At 39.3% G+C, this 26,515-nt stretch overlaps 1 protein-coding gene across 1 annotated transcript; it reads right to left on the bottom strand.

The window, feature by feature from the left end:
- Positions 1-209: 209 nt before the first annotated feature.
- On the bottom strand, positions 210-25,762 carry LOC130428800 (NACHT, LRR and PYD domains-containing protein 3-like). The gene is made up of 11 exons (XM_056757054.1): positions 25,694-25,762; positions 22,339-22,461; positions 14,931-15,044; positions 14,020-14,115; positions 12,381-13,459; positions 9,882-10,593; positions 6,109-6,282; positions 5,636-5,770; positions 3,265-3,438; positions 1,312-1,488; positions 210-467 (listed from the first exon to the last, which is right to left on the bottom strand). Exons 2-11 carry the CDS (start codon positions 22,404-22,406, stop codon positions 449-451), a joined length of 2,748 nt encoding a protein of 915 aa, XP_056613032.1. The 5' UTR covers positions 22,407-22,461; positions 25,694-25,762; the 3' UTR covers positions 210-448.
- Between the last annotated feature and the right edge of the window lie 753 nt (positions 25,763-26,515).

The following is a 26,515-nucleotide window of genomic DNA, read 5'->3' as shown; positions in this document are numbered from 1 at the left end:
CTGTGGCGTGTTAAGATATATCTCCAGTCTGTCTTCATGCCACAACGCTTTGCCGATCCGCTGCAAGGAGCACCTCTCATGTTCCTCAGCACAAAGGGTGATGAATGACCGCCGCCATCTTCCTTTTGTACCCGTATGTACGGGGCGGACACTGGCGTGGGCGGGCCATTGGCCAATCCCCATTGGCGTTTTAGTTTTATCTCGGAGATGATAGGTTCTCAGAATCAAACCCCAGTCTGTCTCTCAACACAACGTCTCGTTCCCTCCATCAGGGAACGAAGGTTACAGACGTAACCGAGACGTTTTCAACAGTGTTATCAGTGTGAGGTGTTATTGTGTCTTCATTCTGTGTTGATTGTGTGTCTGTGATCTCATTATAGTGTCGTCTTCTTATTGTCCATCAGATGATACTGAAGATCACACACACACACACCTTTAAACACACACCTTACTGCCACCACCAAATCCTAAAAGAGAAACACAAAGACAGAAGTAATGTATCATCACTACACATATCAACAATAATAAACTCACTTTAATCTTCCTCTGTTGAACTTTTAACCTGTATTATATGCGTCATCTATCACTTTATTGTGTAGATGTTTTGTGTATATATTGTGTGTTGTTATTTCTACAGTCTGTCAGTATTCTGCAGTGTCTGAAGCACTCAAGACTTTCACTCACTGCACACGTGTGATGATGATGATGATGATTTGATCAATAATAATGATGAAGAGCATCAAATAAAAACATCTACCCATGTGTGCACAAACACTGAGGTGAACATCCATCAAACAAACAGCAGGAAATAAAAGAATAAAGCTCCACATCAATAATAATCATATGTTTAAGAAGAGTAAGATGACAGTATTAAATCCTGAAGTGAACAGACTCTTCATCACACTCATTGAATTGAATTCTTATTGTGCTGCACTTATAAAACATCAAGTGTGTTCATCTGTACACTTCACATTTACTCTTGTGTTTTATTATTCACAACTCATATGTGCTCCACAAACTGTTTTGAAAAATATCGTTTTTGTTTTCAGTTGGGCTAAAATCTCAGAAAAACACAAATGAAGTTTGAATAAACTAAGAAATATTTGTATTTTGACAAAAACTTAAACTAGTCAGAGGGGTAGAGATGGGTAGAAAGATTTTAACAAACAAATTATAAGGAAATAATAATGAGAAATGTCTTAAAACAGAAACACTGATCTTATAACAGCACCAGAGTCATTTACATTTATTTGAGTAAGTTTTTATAGTTGTTGAACTGATGAAACATTTATTTAAATGAGCTCTACTCACCACACTGTCTCTAGTTTATAATGTGGATCATCTCTCAGCTCAAAGAGAAGCTTCACTCCAGAATCTCTTAGTTTATAATTATCAGACAGATCCAGATGTCTCAGGTGTGAGGGGTTTGATCTCAGAGCTGAAGCCAGAGCAACACAACCTTCACTTGTGATCTCACACTGACACAACCTGTAGAGAACAATAACACACACTTCAGTCTCTCACTTCAGCAGAATGTCATGAATGAAACACATATTACACTGAATAACATTCATCATCATGTTAAATCTTCACCTCATCATTAAAATGCTGTTCTCACGCTCTCACACCACACATCTGTTTTCTTACACAGGACCGTACGCACCATTGTTTCTATAGTGTGTCATCAAATGTGTGTAATAATTGTGTAAAAGCTGAAGTGTATTTAATGCTCAAACATTTGATAACGTCTCAGTTGTCTAACAGCGCTCCTCAATGTCAAAATAAGTGAGGTGACCAATCAAATGAAAGAAGACGAGAGTTAGTGTTGACAGAGCCGAGCGCTTCTGTAAATAAAGTTTTTCATGTGCAGATGATCTGATGAGCTCAGAATATAAACACAACAAGTAAAGTTTCATGTTAAGCGTGTGTGAATGTCCCACATTAAACTGTTTCCTTATAATGGACTTCTATGGAGGAGAAAACACTTAACGTGACATTATTCACTTTATCTGTGGAATAACAACTCCTTCTGTTGACAGCAGCTTGTGTTTATTACAAGTAAGATTTGACAGAAATTGAGTTTTTTTCTGCTGGTTGTTTGGGTACGTTAAGTGCTTTTCACATTAAGCATTTTACAAAGTCCCAGTAAACTGTGTGGTGTTTAAAGTTTGTTTATTGGTTGTGTTTAATCTATTAAAATAAAAATCAGATTTCAAATACTTCAATGCATCATTTAACATAAATTCTAATACAAAAGCTCTTTTTCTTTATTTGTCTGTTTCTTTATTTCTGTAGTGTTTTTCTTTATGGCAAGATCTCATGTCTGATCTGTGCTCAACATATTGACAGCTGATAATGTCACCGGTACTGTGTGAGTTCAAGCATGAATATGATTTAGAAAATGAACTTGACCAAGCGGATTAATCAACTTTACCAGCAAAGCTTAACAGATCGGTAAGGTTTTATAAAAAATGTAATTAAAAAAACTATTAGGTGTAACAATGAACTAACTATATCTATGAACTCTATCTATACTTCTTGAGCTGCCTTTGATGCCGTGTCTCGACGCAAAGAGAACGAGGGGACATAGTTACTGAATATAATGACTTATATTTACTTTTTTGGTGTAGCATCACGCTAAGGGGAGAACAGAGGATACGAAGCTCCCAATGGATTCAGACTCATAAATATAAAACAATTTATGCATTTGTGATCGTAGGACCGACAAAAAGCTTTCGTTTGAATAGTCAGTTACAAATTCTTTAATAATGTAAATGTTCTTTCAGGCTGTGAGTGAGAAGCAGCAGATTGTCCTCACAAAGATGGATTTGCTCCATTTTTTAGAAACAGTCGTTGTGCACAACCAGGTGTTGATGTGCTGCACACACTCAGATTTTGGATTTGTGTTGTTTTGGAACAGTGTTGTTAATAAAACTTAACCACAGATTTATAATCATGTCCTCGTTTAAGAGACCCAACTAAGTAGCTTTTCTTTTGTAATAAAACACATGACGCAGCAACTTCAACTGCTTCTTCCTGTCGCTCACCGAACACAGTAATGTGCTCCTGCTCTTGTGTTTAACATTTATACAAACTCACCAGATTTATCACTACATGCTTTTATAATAAGACACAAAATCTAGAAACAAAGTAACTAAGCTGACAACACTGACTAGACGTCCTTCAGGACTGAGATAAGAAATGTTTTTAAGATTTATTTATAATTTGAAAGAGGATGAAATAAAATGTTTTATTAAATCTTACTCCAGTGTCTCCAGTTTACAGTGAGGATTCTCCAGTACAGTAGAGATCAGCTTCACTCCTGAATCTCCTACATTATTATCAGACAGATCCAGATGTCTCAGGTGTGAGGGGTTTGATCTCAGAGCTGAAGTCAGAGCAACACAACCTTCATCTGTGATCTTACACTCTCTCAACCTGTAGAGAAGAATAACACACACTTCAGTCTCTCACTTCATACACACAGATGTTTGTGTTGAGAGACGCGTTTAATTATAAAGAATAGAAAAAAAATGTAAATTAAGATTCTTTGGAATCTTAAACTTTGGATTAATTTAAGTAAAAAAATCGAAAGTATCGACAGTAGAAAACAATAACACACACTTCAGCAAAATGTCATTACTAAATAAACATTAGGGGTTTGTGATATTGTCAAAAAAGATATTTAGTGAAATTTTGCTGATAACAATACGTAGGCAATATTTTGCATTTTTTCAGATATTGCAATAGTCTTATGGTGTAGTAGCTTTAACTCACCCTCGTGTCATTTTAAACCTGTCTGATTACTTCTCCAGAGCTAAGAAGAAGATATTTGAAAGAACGCTGGTAAGCAAACAACATTGAACCCTATTGACTTTCATTATATGGACACAAAACCACGGAGACATTTCTCGAAACATCTTCTTAGTCATATAGAGGTTTTCAAAAATAAGCGTGAATGAATGATGTTGGAATAGATTTGAATGATAATAAATGATGATATGGTGGAGTGAACTTTCCCTTTAAGGAAAAAGTTCTTAAAGGGAATGTTTTTATGTGATTATGTGATTATGTTTTAGAGTCGAACGGCTTTCAGCTTTAAGTCTGTATGTTACTCATCAGAGCTGTCTATGTGGATTTGATCTTTTGAACTGAAAGTATTCATTAGGAAAACACTAAATAACTCCTCCATCGCGTAACACATCACGCCCTGAATGTGCAAACGCACTACTTGACTTCAGTATTCATGAACGCTGTTTTTTATTGGTGCTTGAAAGTAAGTGACATATGAACTCACACATCATTAAAACATCTTGGTTATGTATGTAACCTCAGTTCCCTGATGGAGGGAACGAGACGTTGTGTCGAGAACGACAGATAGGTTCGCCCTTGAGAACCAATCAACTCTGACTACTATAGAAAAGGCCAATGAAATTTGGCGAATTAAATTTGCATGCCGGTCTCAAGCCCCCGGATGTCCGGTATAAAAGGATTTCATTTACCTCTTGTTCTGAAGAGCCTGAGAGCCTCTCACGACTGCAGCAAATTACGATACATGTTTGTGGCATAAGGCACACAATGTCTCGTTCCCTTCATCAGGGAACTGAGGTTACATACGTAACCAAGACGTTCCCTTTCTGTCTGTCTCTCAACGTTGTGTCGAGAACGACAGATGGGGTTGCCTATGGAAAACGCCACAATGCTGTATCGCGTCACAATCTCTAGCGAAGCGACGGTAACAGGCCTGGGCGCGTCGGCTCGAATTTTTCGCGAAACTGTAACCTTCCAGTGTGGTGGTCGGGGGGTTCCAGAGCTTTCTAGGAGAGAGATGGGTACAGCCCTGACCGGTAACCTTTCCGGCTCGCACAACTCTTAATCAGGGATGCGCTGCAGAGGCCACCTCCTACCAGCAAGGAGGAATATGGTGGATATAGGTATGGTCTCGTCCTTCGAGGAGAACGCACGGAACGTGCGGACTGAATGGTTAACCGCGAGGTGGAGGCCCACCTGGGGAAGCTCATGGGTTACCAAGAGTGGGAACCATTCTCATGATGATATATCATATGGAACAACCCACGTGGGGGTGTTGCAGCATCCGGCAGCACTAGGTCCGGTTAGAGCTATCTGTGATAGGTCTCATGGTGTCCCGGCCTAAGGGGGAAGGCTGCACCCCCAGGGAGTGCTTGCTTAGTCATGGATGGAATGCCTGTTTTTAATCAATGTCTGGGTAAGAAGGAAGGTTGGTGAGGTACCAGTTTCTTAGCCATGGGTTTTGGGGAAGAAAAAAGGTAGATAGCAGACTGACCCAACCTCTTGGAGGGTGGGAAGGTGCTTTCCGAGGCATACGCCCCCCCCGGATGCCAGTCCTACATGTTCACCAGGAATGAGGAACACTGACAGGTCAAAGTGTTTTAAACATGAGCTGACCCGGTCTCTATCTATCTGGCCCTCAGATGTTTTTACCGCCTGATTTTTTGAACTTCAAGCACTGACTGATCACTTGATGTCGAGCCAAACAACTGAATTTAATGGAGTGTTTACAGTATTATTTATTTTTGTTTTAAAAGTACACACTGATAAACATGAATGAATGTTGTGTGATCAGTGTGTGTGACTATCAGAGAGATGATCCTACTTCAGTGTCTCCAGTTTACAGTGAGGATTCTCCAGTACATCACAGATCTGCTTCACTTCTGAATCTCTTAGAGTCTGAGTTGAAGTCAGAGCAACACAACCTTCATCTGAGATTGTGATCTCACACCAGTTCAACCTGTAGAGAACAATAACACACACTTCAGTCTCTCACTTCAGTAGGAATGTCATTATTAAATAAACATGTTCAATAAATGACAATCATCGTTTTCTTTTACAGAGATTTTATTCTCATCATTAAATTACTAGAAAAACCTTATTATTGTGTTGTTTAAACATGAATATGAACTTGTTTTGAAGAAATAGTCAATATGGAAAACAATTTTTTTTATTTTACTTAAACATCTACCCATAAAAACTGAAAACAGTTTTGAAATGGTCTGTTATTTTCCACGTCTGTAGGAAATGATTTACTAAGACTCAGTACATGTGTGACTATCAGAGAGATGATCTTACTTCAGTGTCTTCAGTTTACAGTGAGGATTCTCCAGTACAGTAGAGATCAGCTTCACGCCTGAATCTCCTAGATCTATCCCAGACAGATCCAGTTGTCTCCGGTGTGAGGGCTTTGATCTTAAGGCTGAACTCTGAGAAACACAATCTTCATCTGTCATTTTACAATCGCACAACCTGTTGAGAAATGAAGAAAAGTCTTGTGGGAAACATTGAACACACTGAACACCTGTGGAAACTTCATCTTTGACTGCGGAAGACTTCACTGTATTTTTCACTGACAAAACATCATCCATCAGAAATCAGTTCTCAGCACCTCAGACCTCGGTACACACCTCCCTCACTTCAACCATCGAACTCTCCTCTTTCACCCCACTGACGGACACTGAATTCACCAGACGTCACTCACCCCACCACCTGTCCGCTTGACCAAATACCCTCCCATCTCCTTCAGGCCATATCAAGCACACTCACACCTGCACTCACACACATCATCAACACCTCACTGCTCAGCGGCACTTTTCCATCCACATTCAAACAGGCCCAGGTCACGCAACTACTGAAGAAATGCACATTGGACCCATCTACTCCCGACAGTTACAGACCAGTCTCTCTCCTCCCATTTATTGCAAAAACACTGGAAAGGGCAGCTTTCAACCAGGTGTCTTCCTACCTATCCCAGAAAAAACTACTGGATGACAAGCAGTCTGGCTTCAAAACAAACCACTCCACTGAGACTACACTGCTATAGGTCACAGAAGCACTACGGCAAGCCAAGACGAAATCTAAATCCTCGGTCCTGATTCTGCTAGACCTGTCTGCAGTGTTTGACACTGTCAATCACCAGATACTATTGCTAGCGACCCTGTCATTGCTAGGAATCTCAGGCTCTCCTCTCCGCTGGTTCAAATCCTACCCCTTCTGGCAGATACTTCAGGGTGTCATGGAGGGCCTCGCTGCCAACTGCTTGTCACATAATCAGTGGGGTCCCTCAGGGATCGGTGCTTGGACCAATGTAGCAGCTTGCATTACAGCCTGCCTCAAGGACATCTCAGCTTGGATGAAAGGGCATCACCTCCAGCTGAACCCTGCCAAGATAGAACTACTTGTGTTTCTGGCTCACCCCACGGTGCAACACGATCTCACCATCCATGTTGGTGTAACCGGCAGAGTAATCACTGTCTGATTGAAGTTTGTCCCTCGGCAGTTATGGTAGCCCTCTGACGTCACCCAGCTCACCGAGAGTGGCTAAACAGCTCATTTGAGGCTAGGCTGGTTTCTATATAACCGTCTTTACTTTTGGACTCGGAGCGATTCACTGGTGTCCAGATTATTCCAGTCTTGTTACGGCTTTGGATCGGTGTCACTGTGTATGTCAACATTGAGGTAAAAGAAAAGGGTTTTTAGGAGATGTTTGGATGCAATGTGATTATGTATGTGTATATTAAGCACTAATGTTAATGATTTTGTCTGCAGGCAGATTGCTCCTGCTGCTTTGCCTTGCCTAAATTAAGTTTTCTTCCTAGATATAAATTTTCTTTTCTTTATTATGGTTAATTCACCGGGTATTGGCTGTTCAAGTAGTGTATAATTTTATATTCTTATCGATAATAACTTTTTTTGTCCTTTCTTGTAGCTGCCCACAAGGGAGGTTCCTGGTTCGGTTCTTACACATTGCTCCACGCGTTGTAGTGGTAAACTGCACTTCACCATATTGATTGAATTATTAGCTTGTAGTGGTTGTGCCTGTGTGTGTGTGTGTGTGGGGGTGTGCGCGCATGCATGCGATTGTGGGCCCTAGAGTCCAAAGCACGGGTGGTGAACGTCGTGGGTATTCCGGACAGGTAACTTGCCTTGATAGTGAGCCAGTATTTCTTTTGTTAATTTGTTAATTGTATTGTTTCTTGAACAGCCAATGCCAGGTCAGTTTTCTTTCTAGTCCAATCATTGTTGTTTGTACCTACTGTGCCTCTAGTGTGATGCCACCACTCTTTTAAATCATTTTTAATGTACAATAAAGTATTATTGTTTTTCTATTGAAAGCACGTCTCTGTTTAGTTCATCCTTGGTGCATTTCTATGAACCTACTTGCCTTAGATGATGTCTCAAGCAGTTGAGACTCAGAGTATATCCTGGTGTGAGAGGCACCAGGTGGCGTAGTCAAGAACCATTTAACCTAGATCCGGTTAGCGATCCCATCCTCGTCGCCAGGTCACATTGGCAACACAACAATCACTCCTTTCAAAACAGCCAGGAACCTAGGAGTCATATTTGATGAACAGCTGTCCTTCAATGATCACATTGCAAAGACAACGCGGTCATCCTAAACCCCATCAAGATCCCTGCATTCAGAAAACCAGCGGCGTCTTGTATTGCCTTCCCATTAGAGCAGTAAATGGCTTGCCCAATCATTCTCATTCACAACTCCTTTCTGGTGAAACATTCTTCCTAACTCGGTCCGATCAACCACATCTCTCACAACATTAAAAAAACTACTTAAAACCCATCTGTTACAAACGCTGTTCTGTGTAATTGTGTTTGCAATGTATAGTTGCGTGTGTGCGTGTCTGTACTCTGTTTCAGATTTGGAAATCTATTGGATGATCCGTCTGTCAAGCTGCGGGCATGGTGTTCTGATGTCAGAGATCGCTCCACAAATTGCCAGTCACAGAGCGGCTTACGAGTGGTTTTTAAAACGGATGGCAGCAGAGGGAAAACAGACTCTGGTTTGGGCAGAGTGCATGCTCTTTGAGGACTTTCTCATTGGAGACTTGTCTGAGAGATTGTTCCGTGCTCTGGGATTTAATGTTTTTACTGTTTGTAGTCGGATCACTGCTCTCTTGTTTTGTTGTTCGTGGTGGTGTTTGTTTGTGTGCTCGTGTGTTTGACATTTACGCCATGGATATATGCGTGGAAGCTTCAGCCGTTGTCCCGGCTCTAAATCAACTATCTTGGCAGGAGAGATTGGTAAGCAAGTCGCGACCTACATTTATGCACGTAGATTATGTAATCATATATTAGACACACCAGAAGTAGGAGTGGTGCTAATTATGTATTTTCTGTTTTGTTAGTGAGCTTAATTTTAGTTTTAGCGTCTTGTACGCTGAAGATGTTTCTTTTTACATGTTCTATTGTTAATCAGTAAGATCCTTAACATAAGTTAGCTTACTTTTGGGTATATTTTTATCTTTGATCTAAGCATCACTCTTGTACTCCATCCTCTCCACCACATTGTTTATTGATTGAAAACTAATATAATCATTATCTTCTTTACTTTGTACATATAGTATATATCAACTTTATCATTCTATTACTTTATCTTACGATCTGTAATGAAATTAAATCCTTGAAACTGTCTTTTTCCTTTGCCTTTTTTGTTACTACCATTACACACACATACAACTATGTTAATTTTGTGTTGTGTCTAATAAAAATCCTAGACAAATAAAATCTAAATAACGAGAGACGTAACATCATCTCTTCTGTGTGTACTTGACAGACAAATGAAAAAAAAAAAAAATCACACTAATTGATAATTGAAACACACTAATAATCACACCAGTAACTTTGAATTGGCCCCTACTGTATTATTGTTCCTGTTTCACATATCGTTTACTGCTCCCTGAACTCTTTGTAAGTCGCTTTGGATTAAAGGGTCTGTTAAATGATAAATGTAAATGAACACTAAACTCGGTTTGACATCTGCAGTACTGAAGATCTGTGAGACTTTTCTTAATGAATAATGTTTAAAGAGTGAAGTGACTGTTCACACTTACTGAACTGATCTGGATTCATGAATCACAGGCAGCAGATACTTAATAACCTTCTTTCTGTCATCTTTGTTTCCTCCACTAACAAAATCACTCAGTTTAAACTCCTTCAGCTCGTGTTCTGATGTCAACAACACAAAAGCTACAGCTGACCACTGAGATGAAGACAGTTTGGTTTGACTTAATGTTCCAGATTTCAGATGATGTTGGATTTCCTCCAATAATGAATCATCACCCAGTTCATTCAGACAGTGAAACAGATTGATGGATTTCTCTGGAGAGCGAGTGCTGCTGATCTTCTTCTTGATATACTCGACTGTTTTCTCATTGCTGTGAGAGCTTCTTACTGTCTGTGTCATCAAACCTCCTAGAAGATTCTGATTAGACTCCAGAGACAAACCCAGAAGAAAACGAAGAAAAAGATCCAGATGTCCATTTTTACTCTGTAGAGACTCGTCTACAGCTCTCTGATGCAGCTCAGATATTGACGTCTTTACTTGATATGATCTTCTAGATTTATTAAACACATTTCTCTTGTTCAATGTGATGGAGAAGTGAGCATAAAGAGCTGCGAGATGTTCCTGAATGCTCAGATGAACAAAGCAGTAAACTTTCCCCTGATACAAGCCAAACTCCTCTCTGAAGATCTGAGTGCACAATCCTGAGTACACTGATGCTTCTGCTACATCAATGCCACACTCTCTCAGGTCCTCATCATCAGGGCCGCATTAAGAGCTCACTGGGCCCCGGGGCTATGAGTTACTGCAGGCCCCCCCCACCACTTTAGGTCACCAACTACAGAGAAAGAGAAAAAAAACCCTGCTTTTTTCTAAAACACTGCTGAAGTTGTTTTACATAAATATAATCTCAGTTCATTATTATTTGCATCAACTTCAACCGAAACGTTATCTCCTAGCTCAGTCTCATTATCTCCAGCAGCAGATGTCGATGTTTCATGTTTCTGGTGATCTGGTTAGGATAATCATGAAACACATTTTTACACATGCTGTTAGATTAACACTAACCTGTCAACATGTCTTCTTGCTAATAGAGAATATATAGGGGTGAGCGATGAGCTAAATGTTAGCCTATATCATCATACGGAGTCATTTTATCGAACAATATACTTCACAGTCAAGTTATATTAATTTTAATATTTTTATCATATCAAAAGTAAATGGCACTAAAATTTCATAATTATTGTGTTAATTTTCAATATTACAAAAAATAATAGTAGCTTAAGAAATGGATATCAAGCTTACTGATGACAAGAATCACAAATAATAATAGAACAAAGGCACATAAGAAATCGACCTACTTGAAAAACCTTAAGCACTGAATAATATTGTATAAAGTAATCAAATATTCAATACATAGCTTTCAATATAAATTCAACATCCATTCTTATGTATTTTACTAAAGTGATTCAGTCAAGGACAGTAAATTACGTTCGGTTGTTTGATTAACATTATTGACACAATGGCGACAGCAGCTTTATTAGCAGCTTCTGTCACTTTAAGACCAAGTGCGCTGTGCAAACCGTCTCAAGTTCACCATGGTATCAAAACGAGCATTTACAAAATGAATCCTCTCCTGCTGCTTATTGTGCCTGAGCAGTTTAAAATAATTTGTATCTATACCACAATGCTTAAATACGTGTTTAAACTATAAACTTACATCATGATGATGGCGCAGCACAATTGACATATTTCATTAGCACTATCAAGCAAATTCAAACATTAGCACTATCGCCACTGCCAGTACTTTAGGCGAATAGTTTGATCAAACACAAAAGCAATATCATACATCCATCAAGTTAATAATCAAACTTAACAGTTAACGTTACCTGAAATATGTGGGGTCGATGATGACGCTGTGTCTTTATCATCAGCTCCAACATCCACCACTCCGTGATCATCAGCTTTAGTAAAATAACCCGATAGTTTTGGGATTTTACTGAGTAGCTCATGTTTCCTCTGCTGTTTAGCTTTTAAAAAAATCATTTTTTGAGCCCCACTCGCACATTTTTTTTTTTAAGATGACATTTTTAGCTGTCGAAGACTGTTTTTTGCGTGGCAATTTTAAGAATAGTCAAGAATGAAGTGAAGAGTGGAGGCGATTGATTGGTTGATGCGTAGGCTATATTCTAATAAGGCGCAGGCAGCCATCGCCTGATAGGCCTAAGCTGAATTGTTGTATATAAAATAAATGCATTTGATTTGGTATATCAAATTCAAACGTGATGTTTCAATTCACCGTGCCCTGCTGCCCACGGGGGTTTGATTGACATGCGACCTGACCAATCATAACGCGAATGCATGGAATATACGGCAAAGTGCTAGTAAATAACAGGGCTAATTTGTGGGGGGGCGTGGTAAGGCTTTGGCAATCAGATGGCTAGTAGTAATCAATCTGCTCCTCAGCCAATCACGGGCCCCCTCCTTGCTCGGGCCCCGGGGCTTTAGCCCCGCCTAGCCCTATTGTTAATGCGGCCATGCTCATCATAGAAGATCAGGTTCCCTTTCACAAGCTGCTCAAAAGCCAGTTTGGCCAGTTTGAAGATCATGTCTTCATAATTCTTCACTTTCTTCTCATAGTCCTTCTGATGTTTGATGTTTGTCTGAATGATCAGGAAGTGTGTGTACATTTGAGTGAGAGTCTTGGGGATCTCTCCTTCACTCTCTGCTTCACTCAACATTCTCTCTAGAACAGTGGCTGAAATCCAGCAGAACACTGGGATGTGACACATGATGTAGAGGCTCCTGGATGACTTCAGGTGTGAGATGATTCTGTTGTTCAGACTCTCATCACTGATTCTCTTGCTGAAGTATTCCTCCTTCTGTTTGTCAGTGAAGCCTCGTACCTCTGTGACTCGATCAACACACTCAGAGGGGATGAGATCAGCTGCTGCTGGTCTGGAGGTGATCCAGATGAGAGCAGAGGGAAGCAGATTCCCCTTCATGAGGTTTGTCAGGATCACGTCCACTGAGGCTGATTCACTGACATCACACAACCTCACACTGCTGTGAAAATCCAGAGACACACGACACTCATCCAAACCATCAAAGATGAACAACACTTTATATTCACCGCTGGAGATTTCCATTTCTTTTGTCTCTGGGAAGAAAAGATGAAGAAGATGTAAAAGACTGAGTGTTTGGTTCTTCATCAGATTGATCTCTCTGAAAGGAAGTGGAAATATGAGGTGGACGTCCTGATTCTCTTTCCCTTCAGCCCAGTCCAGAATGAACTTCTGCACAGAGACTGTTTTTCCAATGCCAGCGACTCCCTTTGTCAGCACACTTCTGATGGGTTTGTCTTGTGCAGGTAAAGCTTTAAAGATGTCATTGCATTTGATTGGTGTGTCCTCTGTTGCTGTTCTCCTGGATTGTGTCTCAATCTGTCTCACCTCATGTTCATTACAGATCTCTCCACTTTCACTCTCTGTGATGTAGAGCTCTGTGTAGATCTCATTCAGCAGTGTTGGGTTTCTCTCATCTGATGTTCCTTCACACAAACACTCAAACTTCTTCCTCAGGTTTGATTTAAATGTTCTCAAGACTTCAGGAGGTTCAGAGTCATTGCTGTAAAGTAAAAATAAAAATAATTCCTCAAGATAGAAAACTAAATGCCCGGAGCAAGACTTCTGCTGTGTATTTGTTTCATAATCTTTAAAAGATTTATGTTTTAGAGGAATTGTTCACTCATTCTCTCATGATAACTCTTCCTTAGATCATCTCAGATGTATATTACTTTGTACAAATTCAGATAAATTGTTTACCACTGTCGTCATTTTAACATCTTATGTAGTTGATGTTGTTGATGTTCCGAAAATAACATGAACCCATTATATTAGTCCAATGCAAAGCACAGTGGGTTTGAATTTTTTTGTATGTTTTGTGAGAAACAATAAGATCATGTTTTGGCACTCAAAGTTTTGACTTTATTCTCAAAATATTACAATCGTCTCTTTTTATCATAAAACTAAATGCTGTTGTAGGGCCATATGAAGTGACAGATATTTCTTTATAAAAATATTTTAAGTTTAGTTCAAAATGAATGGAACGTCATGAGGATTAATAAATGACAGAATATGTATTTTTAGCATGAAGTAATGTGGTGAGTGATGATTAATATGATTTACCTGAAACCAGAAACCATGTTTTCATTGAAGTTTTGTGGTTGATTCTTCAACAGATCAATCTTCCCTCTCTTACAGACGGGCTCTGTTATGACTCGTCTGGATGACACAGTTGAAAAGCAAGAATCAGACACTTGCAAATGAATGAAATGCCCACCCCTACCAGAGCAGCTGAATCCAGCTCCACCGTTTTCAAGAAATATCTGAAGACTTTCCTCTTTCATCAACAACTGACTCATTAACACAAGCACTTACTTTCTGTTCTGTCCATTCTTCAAAATGTAAGAAAATAATATACTGTTTTCTAGCTAATTTTGTCATGTTTTTAAATGCATTTGTACATTTTGTTCTTTTGCTGTCATGATTGCTTTCATTCTTCCTCATTTTGTGTGACACTTTAAACAAAAGCGTCTGCTGAAGGACTAAATGTAATGCAAATGTAAACAAACACTCACAAGAAACAATCTCTCATTAAATGAAATGTCAAATAATCTTCTTAAGAGATATTTGTTGTGTCTTAGGGAACAGTCCCTCGGGAATGGTAACAGGATAGAACACGGCGAGAGACAATACATTCAGCAGAAAGATGTTTATTTTTGACAGCAGTTAAACACGTGTGGCCATACTCTCTACCACCGGAGCACCCACGTTCTAACAGACTCTTTTCTATTTCCGGTTTTACAGAGGGGCGGAACATCCCATACTGCTCCAATAAGACACCTTGACATAACTTTGAACCAATTACGTTTACGTCTGATACTGACATACAATTGCATAGTTGCAATCTTATTTTACTCTTGGTGTACAACACCACAATATTTTATACCCAGGATTAGGTCTCATCAATCTCGTTTACAAGATAAATCATCTAATAATATGTTAAGGTATAATCATGTTTTATTAATAGTTTTTACCTGACATCAGGTCTTGTGTCTCCACTCTTAAAGTTGTTTGGCAGCTCCATAGACCAGTCACTCTTCATAGACACACAGCTGAACTCTGGATCTGATCTCTTCTGATCATCTGATCTATAACACACAACACATTACTGTTAATCATGAACTGAATTACTGTTTTCAACAAGTTAACACATACAATATCTTACCTATCTATTCTGTTAATATAAAAAATAGACTTATTATTATGTATTTAAATAGTATTATTATGTATTTGTCTCACAGAGTAAATTATACAGCACTCATTGTTTTTCTGTGTAAGCATGTGTTTATAATCATGAAAATAACATTTCCCACCCAAAAAATCATCAAATATGTCAAGATATTAACATGTTTTTTTATATTTTATTCCTGAGATCAGGCCGTGTCTAATCATATTTATTTTATTTATTATCTGATAAACTTTTCATTTAAAGATCTTAACAAATGTCTTCAACAAAATTCAGAGACATTGGTCACAAAATAAGGAGACGTTGAACACTGCGGGCTGTAATCTGAAGCGTTACCACAAGATCAAAAGGAAAATCAATGCAGCTTTATTTTACAGCCTTCTTTGCTCATATTTACCAAGAGTGCCAATATTCAGGTCACTGTAGATCCTCATCTACTCTGATCTCTTTTCATGGCAGAAACACAAAAGTGATATCTGAACAGCAGAAGGAATCCTCTCAGTCTCTTGCTCATGTCGTCACAGTGTGAGTTGATGTTTTATTAGTGTTGGTGCTTGACAGAGATGATGACACAACACATGACGTGATACCAACACATTAAAGTCATGTGTGTTTTACAATCATAACATGTGTGTTTACACTGTCAATGGTTTCAATCTCTGCACAAATATCACTGTCTCATTAATACTTATGGTCACTAATATCATAATTTTAAGTGCTGTCTGGAGCCCAGTTTAGATACAAAACTTGTGTGTTACCTAAAGGATCTTCTGTTGAATGTCCGCCTTCTTTGATTTGATTGGACAGTACCTCACACCTTCTTTGATTTGATTGGACTGTACCTCACGCCTTCTTTGATTTGATTGGACAGTACCTTCTTTGATTTGATTGGACTGTACCTCAAGCCTTCTTTGATTTGATTGGACAGTACCTCACGCCTTCTTTGATTTGATTGGACAGTACCTTCTTTGATTTGATTGGACTGTACCTCAAGCCTTCTTTGATTTGATTGGACAGTACCTCACGCCTTCTTTGATTTGATTGGACAGTACCTCACGACTTCTTTGATCTGATTGGACAGTAGCTCACGTCTTCTTTGATCTGATTGGACAGTACCTCACGCCTTCTTTGATTTGATTGGACAGTACCTCACGACTTCTTTGATCTGATTGGACAGTAGCTCACGCCTTCTTTGATTTGATTGGACAGTACCTCACGCCTTCTTTGATTTGATTGGACAGTACCTCACGCCTTCTTTGATTTGATTGGACAGTACCTCAAGCCTTCTTTGATTTGATTGGACAGTACCTCACGCCTTCTTTGATTTGATTGGACAGTACCTCACGCCTTCTTTGATCTGATTGGACAGTACCTCAAGCCTTCTTTGATTTGATTGGACAGTACCTCACGCCTTCTTTGATTTGATTGGACAGTACCTCACGACTTCTTTGATCTGATTGGACAGTAGCTCACGCCTTCTTTGATCTGATTGGACAGTACCTCACGCCTTCTTTGATCTGATTGGACAGTACCTCACGCCTTCTTTGATTTGATTGGACAGTACCTCACGCCTTCTGTGATCTGATTGGACACTACCTCACGCCTTCTTTGATTTGATTGGACAGTACCTCACGCCTCCTGTGATTTGATTGGACAGTACCTCAAGCCTTCTTTGATTTGATTGGACAGTACCTCACGCCTTCTTTGATTTGATTGGACAGTACCTCACGCCTTCTTTGATCTGATTGGACAGTACCTCACGACTTCTTTGATCTGATTGGACAGTAGCTCACGCCTTCTTTGATCTGATTGGACAGTACCTCACGCCTTCTTTGATTTGATTGGACAGTACCTCACGCCTTCTTTGATTGGATTGGACAGTACCTCAAGCCTTCTTTGATCTGATTGGACAGTACCTCAAGCCTTCTTTGATCGGATTGGACAGTACCTCAAGCCTTCTTTGATCTGATTGGACAGTACCTCACGCCTTCTTTGATTTGATTGGACAGTACCTCACGCCTTCTTTGATCTGATTAGACAGTACCTCAGGCCTTCTTTGATTTGATTAGACAGTACCTCACGCCTTCTTTGATTTGATTGGACAGTACCTCACGCCTTCTTTGATTTGATTGGACAGTACCTCACGCCTTCTTTGATTTGATTGGACAGTACCTCACACCTTCTTTGATTTGATTGGACAGTACCTCACGCCTTCTTTGATTGGATTGGACAGTACCTCAAGCCTTCTTTGATCTGATTGGACAGTACCTCAAGCCTTCTTTGATCGGATTGGACAGTACCTCAAGCCTTCTTTGATCTGATTGGACAGTACCTCACGCCTTCTTTGATTTGATTGGACAGTACCTCACGCCTTCTTTGATCTGATTGGACAGTACCTCAGGCCTTCTTTGATTTGATTAGACAGTACCTCACGCCTTCTTTGATCTGATTGGACAGTACCTCACGCCTTCCTTGATTTGATTAGACAGTACCTCACGCCTTCTTTGATCTGATTGGACAGTACCTCACGCCTTCTTTGATTTGATTGGACAGTACCTCACGCCTTCTTTGATTTGATTGGACAGTACCTCACACCTTCTTTGATTTGATTGGACAGTACCTCACGCCTTCTTTGATTTGATTGGACAGTACCTCACACCTTCTTTGATTTGATTGGACACTACCTCACACCTTCTTTGATTTGATTGGACAGTACCTCAAGCCTTCTTTGATTTGATTGGACAGTACCTCACTCCTTCTTTGATTTGATTGGACAGTACCTCAAGCCTTCTTTGATTTGATTGGACAGTACCTCACGCCTTCTTTGATTTGATTGGACAGTACCTCACGCCTTCTGTGATTTGATTGGACAGTACCTCACGCCTTCATTGATTTGATTGGACAGTACCTCAAGCCTTCTTTGATTTGATTTGACAGTACCTCACGCCTTCTTTGATTTGATTGGACAGTACCTCACGCCTTCATTGATTTGATTGGACAGTACCTCAAGCCTTCTGTGATTTGATTGGACAGTACCTCACGCCTTCATTGATTTGATTGGACAGTACCTCAAGCCTTCTTTGATTTGATTGGACAGTACCTCACGCCTTCTTTGATTTGATTGGACAGTACCTCACGCCTTCATTGATTTGATTGGACAGTACCTCAAGCCTTCTTTGATTTGATTGGACAGTACCTCACGCCTTCTTTGATTTGATTGGACAGTACCTCACGCCTTCTGTGATTTGATTGGAAAGTACCTCACGCCTTCTTTGATTTGATTGGACAGTACCTCACGCCTTCTTTGATTTGATTGGACAGTACCTCATGCCTTCTTTGATTTGATTGGACAGTACCTCACGCCTTCTTTGATTTGATTGGAAAGTACCTCACGCCTTCTTTGATTTGATTGGACAGTACCTCAAGCCTTCTTTGATTTGATTGGACGGTACCTCACGCCTTCTTTGATTTGATTGGACAGTACCTCACGCCTTCTGTGATTTGATTGGAAAGTACCTCACGCCTTCTTTGATTTGATTGGACAGTACCTCACGCCTTCTTTGATTTGATTGGACAGTACCTCATGCCTTCTTTGATTTGATTGGACAGTACCTCACGCCTTCTTTGATTTGATTGGAAAGTACCTCACGCCTTCTTTGATTTGATTGGACAGTACCTCACGCCTTCATTTTGTTGATTGGCCATCTCAATTATTTTTAACATTGACGAGCAGATCACCCTAAAATGCAACTTACGACTTGTCATCCTAGCAACATTGAGGTGAGGACTAACAGTGTTGAAGATAAAGTTCTTTACAAATCTAAGATATTCTTTATGGGAAATCATAAGATAAAACATGTTTCGATGAATGTATTTTCTATATAAATCTTTGAATTGATTTCATGATAATTGATCATTCATTAAAGGGACAGTTCACCCAAATAAGAATGATCACGCATTTATTCCTACTTTGGGATTCAATGGGGTCCAAGAACATTCATCCTATTTACCTATTTCTTTCTCTGTGTTCAGTCAAACAAAGAAATGTATACAGATGTGTGACAACTCGAGCGTGAGTAAATGATGACAGAATTAAAATAATTGTGTGAAGTATCACTTTTAGATGGGCAGTCGTGCAATAATGGTTAGAGAGTCGGACTTGTGACCAGAAGGTTGAAGCTCCCCGAGCGGGTGTACGTGTGTTCATGACTTAATGTGTGTTTTTTCATGACTTAATGTGATTGTGTTCATGACTTAATGTGTGTGTGTTCATGACTGAATGTGTTTGTGTTCACTTCTCTCTGATGGGTTAAATGCAGACGTCACATTTTGGGGATGTGTCACCATACCTGACAAACAGGTCACTTTCACTTTAAATATCACCTGATATTCTCTGAGTACTTTCACTAAAGTTCTTTAACACCAGTGCTTTGACTTGTAAATTAACAAAATTTCATCAATGTAACAGAATTTGTTCTTAAGTCGAAATTTCCTGTAATCTTTCATCTCTGATGAGTTCTTATAGTTTCTGCAAAGGGTTCTTTTGAGAAAAGGGGCATCAAATGAGTCAAATTCATTGAGATTTGACTGACTGGATCAATGAAAGCGTGCTAAAGTGTTTCTGTGTGACATTACACTGGTCATGTATTGAAAATCAACACAGATACACAATCTCTCCAGACACTCAAAGCGGATCAGTTCTGGCATTTTGAGCATCACTGATCTGAGTTTGACATCATGTAACAAGTCTTAGTGAAAATTTAACTCTGTGGAAAACTGAGAGAATTTCTGAATCTGCCACAAATATTGCAGAGTTTGTCTGATTTTGCGTTAAAATCTACAACAAAACTGAAAAATCCTGGAGGGACTGATGGGGGTCGTGACAAGACAAGGAACTCTTCTACCATCAGAGCTAGTTGATCGCTGTTTGATCCGTGGCCCATTCAAGTCGTACAGACTTTGTTTTGCTAATCGAGAAGGCTTGTTCCAGCAACCGTAAGTGCATTTAAACTGCTTGCTTACTCCAGTAACTAAGGAGAAGCGAACAAGTCATCACAAGTCTGTTGTAGTGTGTGAGTCTGCTATTTACCCCGTTACTTTGTATAAACTGTTGAACTGGACTGTTGCCTGTTGTTAGTTAAGATTATTTGAGCTCGTTTATTTAATGATTCATTGACTGATTGCTAAGTTGTTAGCGCTTTTTGTTGCGTTTGTACTGAATTTAATTTGCCATTAGTCGCTCGTTACGGCTTGACATTACAAGTTTGCACTTAAAAGGACCGAGCTAGTTGTTTGATCCGTGGCCCATTCAAGTCGTACAGACTCTGTTTTGCTAATCGAGAAGGCGTGTTCCAGCTGTATTCTGTTCGCGCTAATCTCAACACATACTTAAGCAGTGCCTCTGCGCTGTCGCGGTAAGCGTCAGCTGTAGCGTCAGCCCTCGTGTGAAGATCGAAGAGTGTAAAGACCTGCGACTCTACCTGCGCGACTCCACCGAGCAAAGACAACGGCAAGGCACATCAGTATATTTAACATACCTTTGCTTTCATTTAATTGTCTACTAACATGTGTTTCGAGTTTATTCCTGTATTCTACCGTAGACCGCGTTCTCACCCAAGACGCAAGGCACGACGCACACACTCTCAAGCGCGTCCCATTCACATCTCCCCTTTTACACCTCTGTCTCTCTCTATGGGTCTCTGGAACTGCCAGTAAGCTGTGAACAAGACTGACTTCATCCATGCGTTTGCCAGCCAGTCTGACATTCACATTCTTGGTCAGATACTGCTAGCAACCCTGTCATCACTAGGAATTACAGGCTCTACCCTCCGCTGGTTCAAATCCTACCTCTCCGACAGATCCTTCAGGGTGTCATGGAGGGGCTCGCTGTCCACGGTTCACCACATAATCACTGGGGTCCCTCAGGGGTCGGTGCTTGGACCGCTGTTTTTTTCCATCTACACGACATCACTGGGACCCATCATACAGGCACATGGCTTCTCATATCACTGTTATGCTGACGATACCTAGATCTACATCTCGTTTCACCCAGGCGATTCCACTGTAACAGCTCGCATTACAGCCTGCCTCGAGGACATCTCAGCTTGGATGAAAGAACATCACCTCCAGCTGAACCCTGCCAAGACCGAACTACTCGTGTTTCCGGCACACCCTACGGTCCAACACGATTTCAACATCCATCTTGGCAATACCACAATCACCCATTCCAAAACAGCCAGGAACCTCGGAGTCATATTTGATGAACAGCTGTCCTTCAATGATCACATTGAATAGACAACACGGTCATGCCGGTATGCCTTATTCAACATTAGAAAGATCAGACCATATCTCACAGAGCATGCGGCACAACTCCTTGTCCAGGCCCTGGTAATCTCAATGTTGGACTACTGCAATGCTCTCCTTGCTGGTCTTCCTGCAAAGGCTATCAAATCACTTCAGCTGGTTCAGAACGCAGCAGCACGCCTTGTCTTCCAACAGCCCAAAAGGGCTCACGTGACTCCCCTTTTCATCTCTCTTCACTGGCTACCAGTTGCAGCCCGTATCAGATTCAAGTCACTAATGCTTGCCTACAGGACTATCACTGGATCTGCACCGGCTTACTTCCACACTCTCCTGCACTCCTACACCCCATCAACCTGCTTTCAGTAAACCAGCGGCGGCTTGTATTGCCTTCTCATAAGGGCAGTAAATCGCTCTCCCGCTCTTTCTCATTCACAACTCCTTCCTGGTGGAACATTCTTCCTAACTCTGTCCGTTCAACCATATCTCTCACAACATTTAAAAAACTACTTAAAACCCCTCTCTTCTGTGAATACTTGACAAACAAATGAAAAATAAAATACACTAACCCTTTCTCTCAACAGGTAGTGTCTAGCTTTTGTTGAAACCAGTAACTTTATATTGGCACCTAATGTATTATGGTTCCTGTATGAACTATCGCTTATTGCTCCTAAACTCTTTGTAAATCGCTTTGGATAAAAGCCTCTGCTAAATGTCTAAATGTAAATGTAAATGTAGACCAATTCAAGCCACACTTTTAGTCGAGTGATTTTAATACGAGACAAAGAATCACCCGAGACGAAGTGGTGGACATTAAAAATCCTTGAAATAAATAAATAAACATCATAAAGAACAGAATGTAACATTATTAATATATTTATACAGAAACTGATTACCTGAAGAGAGGTTTCATGTCTGCGCCTTTAAAATCTCTTATAGGATCCATAGACGTGTCACTCTTCATGGACACACAGCTGAACTCTGGCGAGTCTGATCTCCTCTTCGTTGTAAATGTCTCTCTGTAACAACACATTTAAAGGGTCATCTGATAGAGTTTCATGTTTTTCATTCTCTTCAGTGTGTCATAAAGCTGTTGGTGCATGTGTACAGATCTTTACGTTACAAAGCTCAAAGTCTCACACAAGATGAGAGAAGTCTGACTCAGACCTACAAGTGTGGGATCAGAATTGTTGCATTATTCTGAATAAATAAACTACATCCCACATATAAATAGAGAGTTTCACAAACATCTTTTAAATCCACATGTGCACAAAAAGTGAATCATAAATATATGTTTGACGTTCCACAAAAAGAAATGGAATTCACAAATAAATACACAGATTAAATATATTTACAAATTTATTTATGTCATTTATTTGATGGCTCTAATTTGTGGATTTTCAAACATTTCTAATGTCAAGACGTGCGCACAATACTCAAATGGGTGGACTCCGCCCACTATCTACGCAAGCCAATCGGCACGTTCAAATTTCTTTGACTCGTAAATTTCAGCCAATCACGTTTTGCTCTGCAGTAAGATTCACTAAGAAATGAGAATGTCCTCTTCTTTATATTACTCAGTAATGATCGCTTGTGTTTATATACATTGTCCATATGTTAGTAACAAACGACAGAAAGGTTTATGACTTGATAACCGCGTGCCTCGCTGGACAATCCTGGTTTATTGTCTTTTTATACCAAAGTGATAAATTCCGATTTTGTCAACCGATCAAATATAATGTGTTTCACCGATACTGCATGTGTAAGCATCTGATCGCGCGCACACTCAGCGCGTGCCTCCTTTAAGATGCGCAGCGTCTGCGCTACAATGCGCACTGCAGCTGTCGGTGTACCAGTATAATGATGCAGAATTAATGTGGAGGAAATCATCAGCTCTGTCAATCTCTGTCATTCATTATTCACAATAAAACATCATTTAACCGTCGTCTCGGTTTATCTCATTCCTGAATGATCTCTGCTGCTGTGGCCAGGGGCACCGCCAGGAATTTTGGGCCCCATGACAAAAAATCTAATTGGGCCCCCTCTGCGCAGTTGTTGTCACCACATCTCTAAGACCAAACTGTCCCATCAATACCTTTACATAACTCTAATTAAATATGCAAGTCTAGTATGTAGTTCCCTATTTGAAGCTAGATTGAAGCTAGATTAAAAGCAACCATAAAAAATGTGCTGAAGGCTATCTTTTATGGTCTCAATGTATTTTTATTGTAAAATTTGACAAAATGGAAAATTCTCTTAACAGGATTAGTATTAATTATTATTATAATTATTAATGAAAGATTTAAAAACGACAACGAATGAACGAATAAACTAAAAAAAGTTAACGTCATCCTCTCAAAACAATGAAAGCGGCAGATATTTCTTACTTAGCTGCTCATATACGCCAGCAAGAAAATAAAGTGGACATGTAAAAAAGAATTTCCACACCAGGGTTATTATCGTGCTAAACGTTTCCCTGCGCTGATTAAATGCTAATTAAATGTAGGCTAACACTAGTCTGTTGCTAGCTAGCTTATTTCACTATAGACATTAAGCCATCAGGTTAATACCACTCACAGACTATAGGCCAGTGGTTCTCTCTGGGCCGCGAGATCCATTTTCCTGCAGAGTTTATCCCCAACTCTGATATATAACACCTGAACAAGCTAATCAGCGTCTTTACAAGAGATGCGTTCAACTTAATGCGGCTCTGCGCAAATCTATCGTCTTATAACATTAAGTATTGCAAAAGAGATTCAAGTTCAGATTGCTCGATAGGCATTTTAATCGCTTTCGCGGTACTTTAATGCGATATACCAAACAATCTGCGCTGCCCAACATTAAGTTGAACGCAACTTTTCCTGAAGTCACTGATTAGCCTCTGCAGGTGTTTTATCAGAGTTGGTGCTAAACTCGACAGGAAAGTGGATCTCGCAGCTCTGAGTTGAGAAACACTGCCATAGGCTGATTTTGATTAGACAACATTGTGGTCACTGTAGTTTTGGCACATCTACTGACTGCAACTAAACATCGTCACTGAGAGCGCTAAGGCAGGACCAAACCATTTCATGCAGATACAGGGGGGTAGTCGGTCAATATGGATGTTTACTTTTTAGTCAATGCGGTTTATTTACTTTTACTGGCAAAAACAAAGATATCATTAATTGTATTATTATATAAATATATATTATGAATGATGATGGTTTGATAATGTTATATTAGTTTATACCTATTTTGGGGGCCCTGTCAGTCACGGGCCCTTGGAATTGTCCTAACTTTTCCCCCCTATACGGCGCCCGTGGCTGTGGCTAAACTGTTGTGTTTACTGTCTCACTCTTTACCATGATGACACAACTATATGATCACTGTAAGAAACACTACACATGACATTAACAATAGTAAGAGTTGTCTTTATAGTGGTAACAATGTAAGTATATTGCAAGATGACCATATGGGACAATACTGTCCACAATTCCCCACATAGAAATATGAGTATAAGTGAGTAGTTTAGCACATATTTCACATTTTAATATTTCATGAGGATAACTTGAGGTCAGTCTGCACAAGATCAACATGTTTGTTTGCTTTTCGTCCCTTTAAATAAAGTTTACAAGACCAAGAATTCGATCGTCTCACTGGCAGAAAAAGTTAATTATAATCCATTCAAACAATATTCTTTATAACTTTACTGTCATCGTCAGAGTATCACAAGAAAACATGTCATGACAATGAACTCTTTTAAAGTGTCACTAAAACAACTAAACTTCTATGTTTAGAATGATTGAGAGTGAGTAAATAATTGAGTTTATATATGATACAAAAAAAGACAAATAAATAAATAAGAGGAAAAACACATGTAATAAAAAGTGAAGTATAAATAAAAACACTCAGAAGCAGCTTTACAAAATCTATACTAATGTAATTTCAGGCCGGAAATTGACAGAATTATAACATTAAAGTTTAAAATATCGTTAGAATGTCGCAAAAAGTATTCAACAAATACATGATTAAACATTATTAAATACAATTCTTATTAAATACATTATTAAACATGTAAGAAAATCCAAAACTAAATACATTCAGTCTAATGAGACCGTTATCTCGACGCGTGACCGATAACAAAACTATGAAACAATTCTGAACGCAGATTTCAAACACAACTCTTCTTTTCAACACAAATAATGTTTGTTTATGAAATAAAAACTTCGCTCATGTCTTTAAAGATAATAAATGATGAATTATTATACTTACTTCGTCTCTTAATAGTTCATGAAACAAGCGCATCCTGAAATGTGTTTTCACTTTCACTTCAACTTCGACAAAATGTGGTTTCCGGTGTTTTCAGTAAAGTTCAGAGGTCTGAATAATAATACTGAAAACTTACACACTTATCAACTATTACAACTGAAATGTTAAGTTTATATTTATATTGTGATCAGATACAGATTTAAATCTTATAGTTAATACTTCACTGAATGTATTTGTGTGATTAATGTCTTTTATCAAACGCTCTCATCATCACACAGTCTATGTCGCCCTCTGCTGGTGAAACACTGTAAACATCAGATCACAAACATCCTCACAGCAGATGAAACACTCAAGTCTGAATTAACTTCATTTTGCTTCTGTGAATAAATCACCTTTTTAATAATAAATAATTGCTCTCAGTCACCTCTCAGGTCTGATATTTAATCAATAAAAGTATTAAAAGACTTGTGACTAAACCTGTTAACTGTAAAACCTCATATAAGTCCACAGCGTCTCTATTGTGACTGAAGTGCTGAACACATTCTGCTCTACTCAACAATTATCTCTAAAGCCTTTATTATAGAAACACTAATGTTTTGTTGCACATTTACTCAAAACACATTCAAGAGTTGATGGATGTCAGTCAGTTTGTCTAAATAATGTAAATGGTAGAAGAAGAGCCATGCGTTCTGACACATGTTCTTGTATTGATCTTACTTTAGTTTCTAATAATCTGGCAAATTGTTAGCAAGTGTGCACCTGTGCAAGTGGATGGAGAACATCTCAATATTTCCTTCAACACAGACGTTTATTTGCACATGAGTG

The sequence above is a fragment of the Triplophysa dalaica genome, chromosome 9, assembly GCF_015846415.1.
Source record: "Triplophysa dalaica isolate WHDGS20190420 chromosome 9, ASM1584641v1, whole genome shotgun sequence".
Classification (NCBI taxonomy): domain Eukaryota; kingdom Metazoa; phylum Chordata; class Actinopteri; order Cypriniformes; family Nemacheilidae; genus Triplophysa; species Triplophysa dalaica.
The sequence above is the reverse complement of the archived record's forward strand: the minus strand, read 5'-3'. Positions and strand labels throughout refer to the sequence as shown.

Excerpts from the sequence above, each read along its gene's own strand:
- LOC130428800 (XM_056757054.1), bottom strand. The coding sequence starts at position 22,406 with ATGAAGAGTGACACGTCTATGGATCCTATAAGAGATTTTAAAGGCGCA. Across the intron at positions 15,045-22,338 it reads GACATGAAACCTCTCTTCAG|ATCAGATGATCAGAAGAGAT; the intron begins GTAATCAGTTTC and ends TGTGTGTTATAG. Across the intron at positions 14,116-14,930 it reads GACACAAGACCTGATGTCAG|ACGAGTCATAACAGAGCCCG; the intron begins GTAAAAACTATT and ends TGTGTCATCCAG.